Raw genomic sequence first — 19,145 nt, 5'->3', positions numbered from 1 at the left:
TGTTACATCTGCTGCTTTCCTCTGAGATGGGTCAACGTTTTTTGATCCAGAGCATGTAGGCCAGACAAGCAATTGTTCGTGACTACTTCATATTGGAAATTATCAACATTTTATCAAAAAACGAATTTATTTATCTCATACTAAATCCTTGTGAGAAATTCTCTTAAGCTACTCTGAATTATTTCTACAATGGTCATTCAATGAGGGCTCTCACATCAGACTGAATAGGACATGTCTTACTAAGGGAGTCATACTGGATGCTTGCTAAGGGCTTAGCTTCCCATCATAACATACCATCTAGGTGGTTTATGGATCAGACAACTCAATTAATGTGGCAACCTTTTAGAAGAATGATAACTCAGAGACCTGATGAGTGACAACCACATTATTTAGCATCTGGTTAATGCCGAAAATTTGTGGATCATTTTCCATATATACATGAGTCTGTATGTGTGCCTTAAGACTCCATGGGTGTTGGTTTATATAAAAGTTGTCCAATATTGGTAAATATATGTTTTACATAGAGTTTACCTTGCAAGCTGATAATATATATACAATATTTACATCACCCGGTGTAATATAATGCAACTACTACTCTGCCTGCTACAGCATATATTCATGCATAGAGATTGTTAAGAATTTGTGGGACAAGTAACTGAAGTACGATAGGAGTGTGAAGTAAATGTTAGTGTCATGATAGAGAAAATGACACCATTAGAGAGGTATTGTCCTCTGATCATTTTGGATTGTAATTTGTCAATAGTAATCCTTAAAAGGCTGAAGCAACTTGAGACAAGTTGCTCAATATCCCAAAAGTTTGTCAATGATAACATCTGTTGTTCCTGTTGGTATAAGATTTGTCCTTTGGACCACACATTCATGCAAGGCTGACAATCTGGCATAGAGGAGAGTTGTCTTGATATGATGGGCCACCCCTTTACTGTGTCATAATAGCCCAAAAGTCATACAAATTGGAGAATCCTAATTCCCCAACATTTCACTGTCAGCTTGCTTCAGCCTGAACTCCCAAAATACCAAATTGAGAATTCAATTTATCTAACCAATACGTTATGGTTAATTGGTTTATGAGCTTTCTTCGGACCAAAAGTCATGTTCCTATGAATTTTCTTTGTCTATTGTAAAAAATGTTTTGGTGGCCACGAACCACATGGTCTTGGCTGCATTTTATTGATTTTACAGAAACATGTTAACACCTGTGGCGTTTCTATGTGTAGTCGGCCTAGGGAGAGGTATCGAGAAAGGGAAAATGGGAGATCAGGGAATGAAGGTGGCATGAGGCCAAGCAGCAGTGGCCGTGAGAATCAACCTGCAACTTCTACCAGTGTGTCATCCATGCCAACTGTTGTTCTGGCTGGGTCACGACCATTTTCTGGACAGTTGCCAACAATTCTACAGGCACGAGATCGTTTAGATGACCGTGGCAGTAGTTACGATGAAACTTTTGATGGAAGTAAGGACTCTGGTGACACAGGTAGTGTTGGTGATCCAGATTTGGCATCCGCCTTTGATGGACAATCAGCTGGATTTGGGCCTGGACAGAGACATGGGTCTCGAGGCAGCAAATCGAGGCAGATCATGGAGCGGAGGGAGCGAGATGGGAGACGTGAAGGAAAATGGGAGAGAAAGCATTCATAATTCATGGTCAGGCAAGCTAGGTACCTTGACGTAGATGTATATATGCCATGCAGAACAATTGCACAGGCCTGTGGATTAATAGAATTATGGATGCGTGTTGTCTCTCCGGGGAACTCTATTGCAGGCATAAGGGATCATGGCCACCGGAAGTGGTGAAAAGTTGGAAGCTCATCTTTCTGTTGTTTCTGTTGTAGTTTGACTCTGATGTTCGCTAATTGATGAAATCTTCCACCTCCACTTGTATCTCTTAAATTTTATTTTATTTTTTCTGTAAAGAATGCTCCAGTTAAACCATTTGACCCTATTTCTTTTATTTTATTTTCTTTTTCCTTTATTCTTGTAAATTTTAACAGGTTTAAAAGGTTGAGAAACACACTTTAATTGATGTGCAATATAACGAAAAGATTGAAGGGATAAAAGTAATTTGACTAGAATAAAAAAATGTTAGGACTACAAGTCTACATTATTCTAAGTCGGCAAGATGGGTGAATGCGATGGAGGCCTTTGATGATGAGTAAAGCAAACACTCCTGTAGCCTTGTGTACTGCCCCTAAACTTGATTTCATTAATCAACATATTACTTCTTTTTGTCAAATCCAGTAATCAAAGAATATAGTATTGCCGTATTAGCAAGAAGGTGAATACTCAACCTACAACCAGCTTTTATTTGTAGAACCTGCAGTCACCCCTCCCATGGTGGTGAGGCCGGTGGTGGGTCAGATTTGGTTAACCTGTAAGAGTGGTTTTTCGGTTTACGGTGAAAGCTTGGAAGAAAAGTAAATGGAAATGGTAATATGGCATGGAGGGTAAGTAAAATGAGATCAGATTTCTCCCCACTGATGGTGCCCCACAAGCACCCCACATTCACATCTCAGCGTGCATTGGGAGCGTCTCTCGTACGGGAGATGTTCCCAATACACGGCCAATCTGGTCTCCAGTGAAATACGATTCAGTTACAGGTTTAAAAAGTTACTGATGAGAAATTTGGAAAAAAAAATTCCCTTTGATTATAAAGGAAACACACGGACTACGTAACACGGGGTAGTTCTCCCCCAAATATCAGATAAGCAAATGAACAAAAAATCCTGTTCCTAATCATAGACTCCCCACTCACACCGTCATGGCCAGCACCTGCTGGCCAGTCTGTTGCTTGGTTAGCTTCCCTAGGCTCAGTTTGGAAGGAGTACAAATGCAAATATATAAAGTGCAAAACCTTATATTTTACATTATTTTGTATGTATTTGCACAGTATATATTTTCATTTGTACTCTTTCCAAATTCAGCCTAAATACATGCGACATTCAATATTCAGTATTCATTTCGAACAAATTGAATGACATTCAATATTCAGCACTCATTTCCAACAGATTGAATGACATTCCTCAATGATGTTACTTATGCTCCAAGGGAGGACATCACGATCCTTAAGCACTCTATTACTAGCTTTGAATCTCTTTCGATGATAATAGTTCTCGAATAGAAAGATTTTTCAATTTAATGGGTTTCAAGAGCAGCCCAAGCTTCAGCTACATTTATAGGGCATTGGCCAACTGGTTTGCATTTGATCTTAAGAGTTTGGCCCAGCTCATTTTTAGCTATGCATCCAATGGCGGCTATACCATCTTTTTTATTTTTCATTTTTTTCTAGATGCATCGAAATTTATTTTAATACATGGCTTCCTGGGAGTGGGGAACCCACTTTATTCCAACACTGCTGCCCTTTTTTTTCACCCATGTTGATCATACCTACCTTTGTATATTCTCTCCAATCATTTCGAGCTTTGTTGAACACAATAGCCAGAGGGAGTGCAATATTATTGATGTAGGGTGATTTGGCCTGACTTAGTAATAGGGGGACACGTGGACACAACCTAACTGATAGAACAACAACTCATCCCGACGTACCCAAGTTTGAAACGGATCAAGCTCGGATAACTAAACCACCTCGGGACAAGTCCACCTTGGAAGAAAATCCACCTCGAGACAGGTTCACTTCGGGGCACGACTGCGTCAGGATCAATTCGGTTACTAGGCACTTCGGCGTTCGTACCAGATCGGACTCAGGGGGCATTAGCTCGGGTACTATTGACCGACCTCCACGTGATAACCCCGAAGATCTCGTCACCGGATTCCACGTTTCACAGGATCACACCTCGTAACAGCTGGCCTTATCTCCTCCGACTGATTCGGACGGCAGCAATATGCCTTATCGGCTGGCGTCGTTATCTCCTATGAATTCGGCAACGGGCCTCATCATGGCAAGAATCCCAGAACCACTCCGAATAACTCGCGAGGACTCTAGTATATAAAGTCCCCAACCTTTCGGGGGCAGAGGTACGTGCAACTATTGCTTACTAGCTTCCTTGCATTCTAATTACTCTCAGCTTGCACATTACTGACTTAAGCATCGGAGCGACCTCGCCAGGTAAGCACCCCTGGGTTATCTGATTCTCTTTGTGCAGATCTCCATGTCCGTCGTCTACTGGAAGCCAAGTCACCTCCAGCTAGGAGCAGTCAGATTGTGCACCATCATTTACCAAACACATTTCTACTTTTCCAGATTCTTCACAAGATGAATACAATGAGATCTATATCACTAAGAGTCACGTTCTTCGTTTTGGATGCGATATTAGATCACCAAATTTGGATGATTTCCTACTATCCTTAATCTCAAGTCTTATTTTGGACCAATATAATAAGCTCAAGATTTGTTTGGCATATTCACACTTCCAGAAGATATGCTCCCTGTCTTTTCAGTTTTCACCACAAGTAGGTCATTCCTCGTCTTAGTAAGCATCTTGAAGGGAGTTTGTTCAATGGGAGGAGGAACATAAAGCATTTAATCATTGGAAGGCATTTTACTTCCATACACTTAGACCCTCCACCATAGGCCTAGAATTCTATTCACTAATTTGATTGAATGCCTAGATGGCAAAAAGTTGACCCAACCCACGAACCCGATCCAACCTAATCCAATCCAAAAAAATAGGGTTAGGGTCTCATATTTAGATATCTGAATGTAAAAATGACCCGACCCGGCCCAATCCAAAAAAAATTGGGTTGGGTTGGGTCATGGGTCAATCCGCTGACCCGATTGTCAAGTCTAATTGGGACTATTTATGTATTGTTAGAAGTTTCCACTTTTTAAATTTTTCTATTTAGTCTTTAGTCTTTATTATTTACTCTTTAAATTGTTAAATGTTCAAGTTTTTTTATTTTATATTTAGAATTTTAAGATTAATTCCTTTAATTTTGGCATTTTTCATGTAGTTTTTCTTTAATTTTTTTTTAAATTCAGTTATTTTTTTGGGATGACCCGAATTGACCCATGGGTCAACCCTAACCCAAGCATTTGGGGTTAGGGTCTAGCATTTGATAATCCAATCCGAAATTCAACCCGACCCGAAATCAAACAGAAGTGTCTTGACCCAACCCAAACCCGACCCACCCAACCCAATTGCTAGGTCTTGATTTTATTGAAAAATTACCTTTGAATCTGATCTCTAAATCATTTTTGTCCTCCTGTTCCAAATCATAATTCTAATTCTGTTCACATTTTCATTCCATTTTGCTCCAATTCCATTTTTTCGGGAGGTCTCCATGATATCCCTCACTTTAATATTCCGATTTTTCGTCTCATTCCTCGTTACTTGATTTTCAATGGGTTGCTCACCTACGCAAGAGTCACTCCATTACTTTGTATCATTACCCTTACACACTATCCAGTGGGCTCCTTTCTTTATCAGATCTCTTTGGCTTAATTTACCTTTCCAGACCCAAAAACTTCCTTTCTTTGCTTTAATTTCCCACAAATTCAAATCTTTTAGACACTTATATCTGAACCCATAGGTTACCAGGATCCGTGAGAATTTTTCATACTAGTTTAGCTAAGCATGAGGCATTCATCCACTCCAATTTTTTAAGTCCCCGTTCAGCATTGGATTTCAATTTTCACAACGTCCTCTATCCAATTAGATAGATAGTTTTTTTTTTTTTTTTTCTCTTTTTTCCCATAAAAAATCCCTTCGCACACTATCAATGGATTCAAGGTTATCCTTGGGAACCTTAAAGGCTCTCATTAAATATAGAGGTATCATACAAAGCTTTTTTATGATTTTTTTCTTCCACTTTATTAAATGTAGCCTTGTTGATGCTTTTCTCTATAATTAGAGCTCCCAGATATGTATCCATTCTTGTATTGAGGGGAATCTAAATTAAGTATTTTTGGTAGAATCCTTTGGTGCCTTTTTGGGGTGTTTTCTGAACAACAGAAATTAGATTTCCTAAGATTTGGACATAATCCAGATGCCCTTGCAAACTTTTCAATTACTTCTTTAATTCTTAGACCCATCATGGCTTTGGCAAATACAATATAGTTGTCAGCAAATTGGAGATTAGGAATTTTTGGTCCATCTCTCAAGGCACCAAAATTCCTAAATTAACTTTCTTTGATCTATCACTCATCAACCTGGTTAAAGCTTCCCCACACAAAACAGAGGAATGTGGGGATAAGGCATCCCCCTACCCTACCCCCATTGGGTTTAAAGACTCTAGTTGGAGAGCCATTAACAAGCACTTGAAATGACACAATTGTGACACTGCATAATACAGTTGATTCATTTTGCATTAAAACATAACTTTTTAATAAAAAAATTCCCATTCAAGTCTATCATACGTATTCTCCATTTCGATCTTGCAAGCTAAAACCCCTCCTTTTCCTTTTTTTTTTCTTTTTTTTTTGTTGTGTTAAAAAAGCTTATGAACAATTAAAATATTATTAGTGATTTGTCTATTTGGAACAAAGTTAATTTCTTTGAAGTGGGGATATAATTTTGTTCAAACATGGTTTCACCCTATTGACCAATATTTTGACAATTATTTTATAGGTAGCATTGTATAAATTGATTGGCTTGAAATTATCCACTCCCTCTAGTTTCTCAACTTTTGGAATTAGAGCTATAAAAGTCTTACTGATTTCTCTTGTTATTTTACTAGACTGAAAAAAAAAAAAAAAGTCTTGACAGTTTCTTCCACAAACTCTCCAATAATATCCTAATATTTTTTTAAAGAATAAAACATTCAATCCATCTGGTCCTGGAATTTTAAGTCCATCTAATTCAGGGCCTCCCATATTTCATCATTTGTCACATCCTTACCAATGTGCTCATTTGGGTCCATGGAGTAAAAAAAATTCCCACTTTCTTTCTACTGTGATTGTCTCTTATAATCTCTCTTATATCTTTGCGATATGTTTACTCTTTAAAAAGGAAGGGAAGGTGCGAACAAGGTACCCTCCTATGTTTTTGGAATTTCATTTTTTTACAGTTTCTTGGTTATAACCTTTTTACCTAAATAAAATAATTCCACTATTTAATTTGCATATTTCCTAATTTCTTCTTATATACAATAAATTAAATTTATTTAATTTTTTTTATACATTTTCGGAGACATTTTTTTTTCTTTCATAGTTAATTTATATATTTACTTTTATCAATTACACACTTTTTAAAATGATATTTTTAAGTTTAATTTTACATTTATAACATTTTCTACCTAAATAAAATAATATATTTTCTGAGCATAGGGCAGGTTTGGTCAATCTTAATCCGGTTTCAACTCAGGTTCTGGGTGAGGCCTTAGCTGGGTATGGCACCATCATTGGGCAGGTCGGGTTGGGTTCGTCATCCCATTTCATTTCGTTGGGTTCAGGTTGAGTCAAACGCATGCCCAATACTATAAATCTGAGCCTTGAAGGTTCAAAGACGGTGCAGGAAAAATCTTCTTTTTTTTTTCTCTGCAAAAAAAGAAAATGCCAGGTGCCTATTATCATCAGGAGAATATATACTGAGGAAAATGGAGAAGCGGAAGCGCCATTGCATGGGCCATTTTGTCAATGAAATTTCCAATTGAAATTGAACAAAAATAAAAGAGTGAAGGGGGTTGTATTGGATTAATTGCTACTCAATGGAAAGGAAGTATGGATGATCGTTATAGATAAAAAAAAAAAAAAAAAAAAGGATACCCCCAGAACATTTAATTGAGGTACATCCCATTATAATCACAGCTTCCTAACTCCTTTCATGATCAAATATATATACACGTCAAGTTTTCACAGAATTAGAAGTCAATCTGTGGTGATGGGAATTGAATTGGGATAGAATAGGACTAAATGATAACGTTGATATAGGAAAACCAGAAAAGCTCAGACCCTTTTAGTGTACCAGAGGGGGGAAAGCAAGGGCACCACAAAGAACAAAAACAGCAATAACATTGACTGACTCTAAAACAGATATGAAAGGACTGAAAACGGGTAAGTAGGTTTAGCAACCATTGTAACTCAGAGCCTATACGGAAAGAATAAAGGCAAACGGATGAGTCCGTGCAGGTTCTGCAATTAAACCAGCAGATTCATTGAGCTATGAACCTGGCCACTCGACCAATCTCACTGAGCTATGGATCAAGAATTGTGAATGGAAAAAGAGAGTATAGAGAACAATGACCCTGTGAAGGTGAGAATGAGTAGAAAAATTGCAGCCACGAATGAAAGAACAGCCCATGGATTCTTGAAATAGTCACGCATCAAGGTTGCTCGCCACACATGCCACCGACTTCTGAAATGGGCATTCACTTGGTCGCAGAGGTCAACGTAATAGAAGTGGTTGAGGTAAACGCCATCACAAAGCTTGTTGAAAAGAAGGGAAACTTCTTTGTGAGTGCCCATAACATGTGTAATGATGCTTCTTCGATTCAGATACTGGACGTCTTCTGGGGTGTCGACGAGGCTATCCATGAGAAAGGCGTAGGACGTGATGCGACTGGTGCAACTAGGGTGACACTGCTCAAAAGCAATCAGGTTCCGGAACAGGCAGTCTGTGTACTCCTGAACATTGATACTTGGGATCTCTAGAACCCCATCAGTACTAAAGCTTATATCCAGGAAGCTATCAGGCTTTTCCTTCTTCTTGAACTTGATTCCAGCCTCTATGAGTTCTGTCACGCAGTGAGTTAACTCCGGCGCTTTGATGTCCCCTGGGAATTTCAATTTGGACGAGGGAAGAATGGCTTTACGTAATAAGCTGAGAATATGCTGGCCTTTGATGAGTCTAGGCCTATCTGCAGGGGACTCTCCACCCGTTGGCATTATATTTGCGAAGAAGTTGAAGACAAGTTCATTGAGGGATAAGGCTTGTTGCAGTTGAGGAGCAATGGTCAACTTGAACAGACACTCGAGTACAAACAAGGGAAGCTGGTTTTCAAGTAATAACATATCGCATAGAATTCTGGGTAGCATCCAAGCAGATTTAAAGATGGGGTCCTGCGGCTGGGCCTTGTCGTCGGCCGCCTGGTCCTGTGCTGCTCCTAGAACTCCACTATAAACCGGTTCCGGCGGCCCTCCTTTTAGTTGTATTTCTGAATACTTGCGAAGCAGCTCAAGCACAAAGCAACCATCAACCAACATCATTTCCACAAATTCATCGCTTGAGAGGTTGTCAACTGGCTCCGAATAGCACTTGCGGGCTTTTACTTCCAACCCTCTCAGGGTTTTGATCCAACTCTCAAGCATTTTCGCCTGGGTTGGCAAATGGGAGAGGAGATCATGCAGATACAGCCTCTTGTACTCATCCATGGCTTGTAGGTTTCTGTTGCCTCGATGGAAGGGACCGATTGAGACTATTTCAGGCACGTAGGCCCTTTCTTTAGTCTCACGGAGTGCTTTGGGTACTCGGTAGATACAACACTCGGACGACCTTGGAGGTGTAAGCTTCACCTTTCCTCTGATGGAATCTGACAATGCCTTGTCTGAATTTCTGCTGGGTTTTCTTTTCTTACGCTTGTTGTTGATCAGGGTAGTGCTGCTTCCATCTTCGCAAATTTCAATGGAAACATGGTGGCGTCCCGCTCTATTAATCTCCTCGTTGCTATTTTCACTATCCCCTTCACTGTCTCTGGGGCTCAAGTTTCTGAACTCCGAACTTGAACCACCTCTCAGTCTTCGAAACGAGATTCTAGGTTTAATCATAAACATCCTGCACGCTACTAAGCCGGGCCAATGACAGTTCTGTATAAAGGGATATGGGCTCAGTACGTCTTGGCTCTACTTGGCTACCGTGCCTGAAATACAGACCCTGTCTAGTCCAGTTTAGGTTACATTTATATGAATTGTACATAAAATTCTTCCTAGCTTGTATTATTTATTGTTACAATCATGAAATTCATCAATTTGCTTTTCAGTGGCGTTAAGGATCTACGTAATTGACTTGTTTCATCATAAGGTGAAGGTTTTTTGTTTTCATTTATTTTTAATTGAATCATGGTTTTGTTTTTGAATTGCAAGTATATTAATTTGTTTTGAGAAGCAAAAACAATTAAAAAAATAATTCATGTTTTTTAAACTATCAAAATAATGGTTTTCAAAACAAACAGAGTTTGAATTACCGACACTTGTATTGAATTATATTAGATCACTACTGGATCACAACACACGTTCTTCAAACCATAAATCCTAGAGCACTTTGGTTTCGGTTTTAGAAACAAAAACCACATATGCTACTAAGAAAATGTTTTCTGTGTTTTTATTTAGGGTCAATTACTAAAACTGCTAGCTTATAGTTTTACTAAAACACCCTGATAATCTGCAACCAATTTACTTAATCAATCTTCTATTAAGAATTTTTTGTATTTTTGTCTAAAAATGGTACATCACCATGGAAAATGTTTTAAGGGTATGAGCCCATGCTTTTTTATTCTGAAAGTACCCATAAAACTTCATATCAAGCTTCTAAAAAAAAAAAGAGAACAGACAAGAAGTCAAACAAGGCGGAGAGAATACGCCAACATGAATTCGACTTGTGCCTGTCTGCCTGAGTTGGGATGTAGACCACAGCCACAAGAATTCAAACAAGGTGGCTGCACTCTTGACCCTGCAAGAGGGCATTAATTAATTAGGATAAGTAGACTGTACTCTAAAATCCCTTTGGTATATTTCTCTCGGAAAAGTACGGACCCAATAATGCAGATTTGTGAATTCTATTGCAAATCTGTAAACATTTAAAATGTTAAAAAAACCCCATTCTATACATCATATCCGTTGTAAATTGGCATCAATTCATGGCACTTATCCTAACTGTACTTTGGGCCTAAAAATTCTAACCCTGGGTTGATTCATCATTCTCTCTTATTTCTATCGATAACATAAGCACACTTGGCATTAATTAAAACAGCCCAATTCAGACCCATTAATTATAAGAAGATCAAATCAGCCTCCCACAAGATTGTCCCCAACAATCTTCAAGTGTATTGGGAATATCTCCCGATAATGACATCATCATTTCTGGTATTATCATTGAGAGATATTCCCAATACATGGCGGGGATGTACTGTGAGACGTTGTGGGGGGTTGATTTGAACAGAATTATAAGAGATCCTAATACAAAATTCGTCACAATGCATCTATAGTTACTTGTAGATTTTGGTCATTAACGTACCGTTCAACCTATATATTTAACCTGATAGGTGAGAGGTTTTTATTCTCTAACGAGCCCCTCTGCCTCAAAGTCTGATTTGGAGCGTGGACAAATGTAGCCCATTTATATCTACATATATTGAAACTTAATTAATTATTAGTAAATATGCACCTACATGGCAATTTCAAATAACATTAATAATTTCAATGCCCTTATTAGAGCATTTAAAATGGATAAATAATCAAAACATAGTGCAATAGTGTATTTAGATTTTGTATTTCATTTTCATTGTTAATAAAAATCTTTCTTATTTGTCATATTTATTTTTGTTTAATATGATAAGTATATAATATTAGAGATGTGAACACATTTACATAATTAATTCTAATAATAAATCTTTCTTATCACACTTACTTTTGTTTGATATGATAAGTTTATAATATCTTAGATGTGTCAAAATTTTCTATAAATTTTATGTATTTTTTAATTTTGTGTGTTTCTATCTATTCTTTTAATTTTTATTATTTAATTATGATATCATTGATTAACCCATTTACTAAAACGATTAGACCATTATGGTGCAGGTCAAGCAGATTGGGCTGAATTTAAACTTAACCTAGGCCCAACCTATTGGACCTAAAGTTTTTAGACCAAAGTCAAGCCTGATTTATCCAATTTGGTTCCAACTTGCATTGAAATTTGATGCACTTGAGTTAGTCTTGGACTTGGTTCTGTAATCGCATGACAAAATTTGATATAAAATGTATGTTTATAATTATATGTACTTGTATGTATGCAAATATGTACTATATATGTATTTATGATTATATGTATATAACTACTCCTGACTTTAGTTACCTAAGGACTAGGCTTGGGCCCAACCTAAAGAATAAAGAAATCCAACCTTTCGAGCACATGCCTACGTCTAAGTTGAGGATAAAAAATTGAAACTAGCCTGTCTAAAATTACAAGTTTAAGCTCACCTAATTTGCCTCCCTATGGACCATTGACCATCAATTACAGTTATTTTTGTTTAATATGATGAATACATAATATTATAGATGCACTCTATTTTTTTTTACAAAATTTCCATGTTTTTAATAATTTTTGTTTCTCTATCTTTATTAAAATTTTTGTTATTTATTTATAAAATCATGGATTGATCCATTTGACCTAAAAGGTTGAACCATTGACCCACCACTTGAATAGGAAAATGGTTCCATTTTTGGGTCAATTTTAAAACTTGTATTTCATTTCCATCTAATAAAAATACTTTTATTTAGCATGTTTATTGTTGTTTGATATGATAAATAGATAATATTAGATACATACCTAAATTTTTTCACAAAATTTTATAATTTTTATAATATATATATATATATATATATATATTAATTTTTTATTATTTAACTATTAGAACAATGCTTAACTCATTTGATGAGATGGTTGAACTATTTACTTATGACTCAAACAAAAAGGTAATTTGTTTAATTATGTTTTTTAGAAATTTTCTTAAATTACCCCTATTATTTATTTAATTGACAAATTGTAATCTTACTGTTTAAGTTTAACTATTGTCTTAAACCAGCCACAATTGACTGGATTTACCCCCACCTGTTAGGGTTTGTTAATGTTTCGTCAAAATCCGTACATATGTGACAACATATGACATATAATCGGTTCTTCAGCAATGTTTCCCAGTCTCTGGGCCAACTCAACCGTCTGCAATACCTGTGAGTTCTTTTCATGTATTGCGTCGGACGGTGATATTGATGATGCTTCGACGAAGAGGTTAAATTTCATAATAATTTTGGAAAAAGAGAAGAAAGAGTGAGAATCTGTCATCTTTGTATGTTACCGGCCGATATATACTTCAACCGTTCAACGAACAACGGCTCCAACACCTTCGTGTTGAGGCCTGGCTTGAATTTTTTAAATGACGAGACGGACTAGTACAACTTAACAACTGCGTTGTTGCTTTAATCCTGTAACATAAGGTAGAAATTTGTGGAGATCTCTCTCCAACTACCATTTCACCTGGAACCCTCTTGCGGTTTCTTTCCACTTGCAGATTTTCATGGAAATTTTTACTAGCAGGTTAGTTTCTTTCTCCTTTTTGAGCTGGAGCCAGGAAAAACTCTTTTCTATCCCTAAATTTCTGATCTCGTATTCACCCGAGCTTTGCTCGTTTGCTTGTGATATTGATGATGACAAAACTAGTACAGACTACTGGAAACAGTGTCCCCATCGTTTCCAAGGGGTATGTACAAAGTACAATCATATAGATTAGCAAAAAAAATCTGGCTAGTCGTCGGCCGTCGACCATGCCATTACTCGTGAACCTCACCGTAGCACGTTGATCTAAAAGCCAGTGTTCTTCTGTCTTACAAAAATGAGATGGTTTGATCGGGGGAGAGTGCCTTTCTTTGGGGATTATAGAGGCTGGGAGAGAGAGTTCAAAAACCAGAGGAGGCAACAAGGTCGGTTAGGCCAAAATCGTTTAGCCAAGGCCATGGTGTATGCAAAAGAAAGGGAGAAAGGGAGAGTGGATGGCACAAGGGGGACTGCGCTGTTATGTGGACAAGGCAAAAGGATTAGAGTGGGCAAAAGAAGGGGAGGCCGTGCTGAAGGCAGGAAAGAGAAATTTCTTTGCGGAAGCCAACGGGAAAGGGGAGGTGCGACGGAAGACTCTTCTGAAATCTTGTTTAGTGGGATCGGTGGAGGCTCCTTTCCCTAACCCTAACACAAATCAGACGGGGCAGCCCATTCAGATCTACACTAACAGTATCCCCAACCTCTGAAAAGCCACCACAAGTAGATAAACGGCCACTGAATGTGACTTCCCAGCAGTACAGAGCAAAATACAGTTTTTAAAAATTTTCATTAATTAGTGAAAGATAAATTCCATATTTCATTTTCTGTTAATATTTAACAATAATGTTAATTGTCAGAAAAACTTAAGGGTACTTTAAGACAATATGCAAACATTAAGGGTAGAGTTAGTTAATTAGCTAAATCAAAAAGAATAAATTAATAAATTTGCCCTTATTTTTTTATGTTGGTTTTGAACATGTATTTTATATTATTAAAAATATTGAATATAGATTAAATTTGTAGAATTTATTGATGAAAAAAAAATATTTATAATTATTAGTTGATTAGTTATTGTATTATTTAATGCTTTTATTTTATGGATATTTACACCATCTACCATTCTAACTAATTGGTATAATATTATGTTATTTTTATCAAGCAATAAACTTTAATTAATTTTATCCATAAGCTTTGGCCGAGGCTTACGCATTGAAACTTACACTCCACCTTTTTGGACCATTACGTCTCAAGTGTGCCTTTAGACTTTGAAAAACTTGCAAATCATGATTTACAATGAAGAAGATGCAAATCTGATGAAGCATGTGCATGAGATCAAACGAATAAAAATAAAAAATTAATCATATATGGGGCTCAGAATTGCAATGCAAACAGAGTCAAAATAATATTGAAAGTTGCTACATTAGAAGAAAAACAATCCAATCGGTGAATGTAGATAGATGTCAATGCATTTATAGCTCAAATTTTGGGATTGATCACCTGCCAATTAATTTTGAATAAATTTCGCTCACCATCTTTTGTTAATTACTACGAAACACATGAAGTAAGCTTAATTATTACCTGATCTATAATCTTCGCTACAAACGCACAAGAGTTGGTGGATCTTGCCTGCAGCTAACGACGACACACCACTGAAGAAGGAACACCACCATGTCGAATTTCTGTTCATCCTCCGCCGGACCAGAGAGAGGAAACACAGATTTCTCTCCTTCTTGGAACGCTATACAATTATCATCATTTATACATTTTTTTTAATCTCTAGAAGGTCTTCCTCCCACTAACAGAGTTGCAATTTCCAAGAACATTTCTTGAGGACAATTTGGAAGTTGAATTTTTATTTGTCCTTTTTTTTGTTTCTTTTTGTTCTCTTTCTTTCCTTCTTTTTCTTTGGAATTATTAATTATGAAAAGTACTTAGAAAGTCAATTTTGTTGGCCATAGAAGAGCAACCATAAAGAAGAATACTAATAAACTAATTGGATCAACTAGAAAATTGAAGTCTGAACACAATCCAACAGCATCGATGTATTATTCTGATGAAAACTTCAAGTAACACAAGAAGTTGAGGTTCATAAAGAGAGAGAGAGGTGGCGGGGGGTCCATTGAGGAACAATGACTATCATATATAATAAAATTGGCACCACTAACAGTTGATGAGTCATGAAGGAGAATTTGGGCCGCATTAGCACTTAAAATAGCATCGATCGAAGGGGTGAAGTCTCTCCCTTCCACAATATTTCTGCACCTCCATCATAGAACAATAGTGCATAAAGCAAAATTGAACGGTTGGAGTTTTCAGAATTAAATTAAATAAACATCTCTATTCCGCGTTTCAACATTCTTTGGGACTAGATGATAGTTGCGTTTCAGCAGTTGGTCGTGGGAAACATCCTAACAGTTGTAAATTGATTTTTTGAGATCTCAAACGTCAAATTTCCTTTCTTAATGTCTTCCAGCTAAGGATTAAAGTACAGAGATAAATTATAATATTTTAAAGTATAGAGAACTAAATTGATTGATACATTATTAATAAAATATTATAATTTTATAATTTAATTAATAAAATATTAATCCTTAATTGATTAAAGTAGGGAGATAAATTAAATATCAATGTATTTATTAATAGAGTAAATCTCTTAAACTATCCCTACTTTCACTAAATTGACAAACTATACTTTCCTAATTAGATATTGTCTTATGATATTCTTAAGTTTTCTGACAACGGATTAAAACCTGTCTTATCATAAATTTTCTATCACATTCTACTCCGTATGTGACATCACGTTAGTGGTAATTATTTTAAAATTCTTAAAATATATTTATTGTTCACAGCCGCTGTTGAAAGTTGTAATGGTGGCGTGATTTTTGTATCGTTGTCGCCACTGCAATTTCCGAACGGCAAAAATTTGATGATCACACAACACTGATCAATACCCACCCATTCACCGCAGCAGATCTAAACGCCGGTCTGGATTTCCAATGCCTCGAGAAAATTGAAATCTTCGCATTTCCGTGTCTTTCTTTTTTTTCCCCCTTTCATTTTTTCCCCCTATCATTTTCCAATACCCACCCATTTTTGTTTATACCAAAAGACGAGGACACCACTGGCACGCCAAGTACTAAGCAAGCTATTAAAGCTCTCACTGCCCAGGTAAAGCAAGCTAGGGTTTCTTTTCTAGTTTTCTATCATAATATATTCCAACTAGACTTAGGGTTTGTAACAGAGTTGGCTTTGAAGGCCTCGAGAGCTTACCGACATTGCAAGCCATGTTCAGGATCGTCGGGAAATCATCACCACCAGAACTACGCCGAGTCCGATGCGGCCTCAGTATCAGAGAAATTTCACTGCTCGTACCGTCGGACGGGAACTTTTAGCTCGAGCTCAGCGCCGAGAATATGGGGGAAAGAGATGGAAAACAGATTAAAAGGGCTTTCGAGTGGCGAAGGGACCCCGCCATCAATGAACGGTCGAATTGAATCAGTTATTTTCATGGAGGAAGAAGAGTCCAAGGAGTGGGTGGCATAGTTTGAGCCTTGCCGGTGGTTGCCGTTGCCTGCGACGGTTGTGCTGAGAGGGAGGGAGAATGATAGCTGTGCCTGCGACGAGCCCTTCGTTCTCTCTCCCTCTCGGCACAGCCGTCGCAGGCGATGGCAGCCACCGCAAAGGGCTCCCTCCCTCTCCCCTTCGTTCTCTCTCTCTCCCCTTTGTCCCCTTCGTTCCCTTTGTTTTCTCTCTCCCCATTCCCTCTCGCACCTATTTCATCAATGCCGCCGCGGCAGCGGTGATGAAACAGGGGCGAGAGGGAATAGGGGAGAGAGAAAACAAAGGGGAGAAAGAGAGGGAGGGAGCCCTTCGTCGGTGGCTGTCGCCCCTGTTTCATAATCGCCGACGATCCCACCAAATCAGTGCTAGAAAGCAACGTGAGGATGATCTTTAAAGTTCCGGACGATCCGACGTCTGGGGATTATTCATTGCAGCTCGATCGACAAGGATCCCCATAATTGTTTCAGAGGTGGAGGGGAGGTCTGAGAACGGAGAAAGAAGGAGAGAGAGAGACCAGAGGCGGTGGGGGAGGTATGGAGAGAGAGTTGTGGCGGATGGTGAAATAGGGGATGAAATTTGAGGAATAGTGGAGGATAAATTCGAGATTTCCTTATTGTCACGTAAGGGCACCGCAAATCTAAACAGTAAATACAGTTTGTCAATTTGGTGAACGGGATAGATATTCCCAATGCAAGGTTATGTTTAAATGGGCTTTACAGCAGAACCCTAATCAGAACTTACCTATATATATTATAATATTTTAAAGTTAATATTTTAACTTTCTACAATCAACCACCTAGTGGCTAGTGCCTCTTTTGGCTTGTTCTTTCAGAGTTTCGACTTTTAGGTGGCCTTTGATAAATCTAAAAACTGAAATATGAAAAGTTAAAAGGATGTTATTTGTCTAAAATCTGAAAAGAAGCATAGGTATTTTTTTACTTTTAGAGGCTTTAAATCAATAAATTTGTTTGTGTTGGATCAACTTTTTACCATCTAAAATTTATGGATTTTACTATTTTACCCTAAAGCGTATTATTTGAAAATGTTGAATTTAATTCACATTATCTCATAAAAAAATCATTTTCAACATCAAAATAATATTGAAACAATACAAATAAAAATAATAAATTAATAATTAATACATTACTAATTAATAAATGAAATGATTAAAGTTAAAAAAAATAATTAATGACCATAAAAATATTAAAATAATTAATAATTAATAATTTACACAAATAAGAATTAAAATAATTTTTAAAAATTAATGAAATAATTAAAAATTAATAAATAACATAAGTAAAATTAATAAAAAATAATTAATGTTTAATAAAAATATTAAAATAATTAATACTTAATAAAAGTTAAAACACTAATTTATTAATACTAATTAATAAAAATATCTAATAATTAATAAATAACACAAGTAAAATTAATAAAAATAATTAATGCTTAATAAAAAAAATTAAAATAATTAATACTTAATAAAAATTAAAATAATTTATAATTAATCCCTTGACACTGACAAAGTACTCATCCAAGGAACCATCGCTTCTGGAACTCTCAAGACCGGAACCTTCATGCTAATTTCTTGCTTTTCTTCCTTGGATGATTTCTCCACAGACGAAATGCTTTGCTTCCATTCCCTAAAAAGCACTAGCAGGAGCAGAGTAAACGTATTAATTAGCATCATTAGAAAGTTCAACCATTTTCTCTTTCTCAAGAACTAGGACGAACGTTGCAGGATCTTAATGGCGGAATCTCTAAAATAACACATTGAAATGAGTTTTTGATTCTCCCTTTCTCTCCCTATTCCCAATGATTCGTTTCGAAAAGTAGGAATCTCTAGCTGAACTCAAATCACATAGAGAGAGATATCGAAAGGTGAGGGTATTTTTGACTTTATGACACATCTTAAACGCGTTTGAGCACGTTAAATGATGGGCTTGGGCTTACAATTTTAGATCTAAAAAAACTTTTCAGATCAAATTTTAAATACAGCATCAAACAAGCATTGCATTTGAAGAGCAAATATTTCAGATTTCAGAGATCTAAAAAGTGTTATCAAACACCACTTTAGTCTTGCAAGTTGAAACTCTAGCAAAGCTCCTCTCCATCTCTGCTCCCTCTCAAGTCTCAATCAATCTCCCATCTCTCTCTAGGTCCAAGGCCGAATGCAGAACGGGAAATAGGCAATGAAGATATATTTGTTTTCTTTAGCCTTTGAAGGATTCTCTCTCATTGATTTTAACGGGTTTATTTCTTTAGACTTTGAAGATATGTTTATGAGAATCTTTAACTTATTTGTGGTATCATTTAGAATATTTTTATCTTGAAATATACTATGTTTAACCGAGATTTTACAAACTTTAA

The 19,145-nt window shown here is 36.8% G+C and overlaps 2 protein-coding genes and 1 long non-coding RNA gene across 4 annotated transcripts in view; 2 read left to right on the top strand and 1 right to left on the bottom strand.

The window, feature by feature from the left end:
- LOC148873645 (uncharacterized) overlaps positions 1-2,075 on the top strand; it is an 88,625-nt gene extending 86,550 nt beyond the window's left edge. For both annotated transcript variants that reach the window (XM_088965983.1, XM_088965984.1), the window contains one exon: positions 1,236-2,075. In XM_088965983.1, the coding sequence (XP_088822109.1) occupies positions 1,236-1,656 (421 nt within the window). In that variant the 3' untranslated portion in view covers positions 1,657-2,075. The remainder of the gene's footprint in view (positions 1-1,235) is intronic.
- Positions 2,076-7,693: 5,618 nt separating this feature from the next.
- Positions 7,694-9,892, bottom strand: LOC148873644 (UPF0481 protein At3g47200-like). The gene has a single exon (XM_088966385.1). It carries the CDS (start codon positions 9,680-9,682, stop codon positions 8,114-8,116), a length of 1,569 nt encoding a protein of 522 aa, XP_088822511.1. The 5' UTR covers positions 9,683-9,892; the 3' UTR covers positions 7,694-8,113.
- Positions 9,893-16,315: 6,423 nt separating this feature from the next.
- Positions 16,316-17,561, top strand: LOC148873643 (uncharacterized). Its single transcript, XR_016105381.1, has 2 exons — positions 16,316-16,382; positions 16,456-17,561. It is a non-coding gene; the product is annotated as an uncharacterized LOC148873643 (long non-coding RNA).
- The last annotated feature ends 1,584 nt before the right edge of the window (positions 17,562-19,145 follow it).

The sequence above is a fragment of the Nelumbo lutea genome, chromosome 1, assembly GCF_056320005.1.
Source record: "Nelumbo lutea isolate HS-2025 chromosome 1, American lotus-T2T, whole genome shotgun sequence".
In the NCBI taxonomy this organism is placed as follows: Eukaryota; Viridiplantae; Streptophyta; class Magnoliopsida; order Proteales; family Nelumbonaceae; genus Nelumbo; species Nelumbo lutea.
The sequence above is the reverse complement of the archived record's forward strand: the minus strand, read 5'-3'. Positions and strand labels throughout refer to the sequence as shown.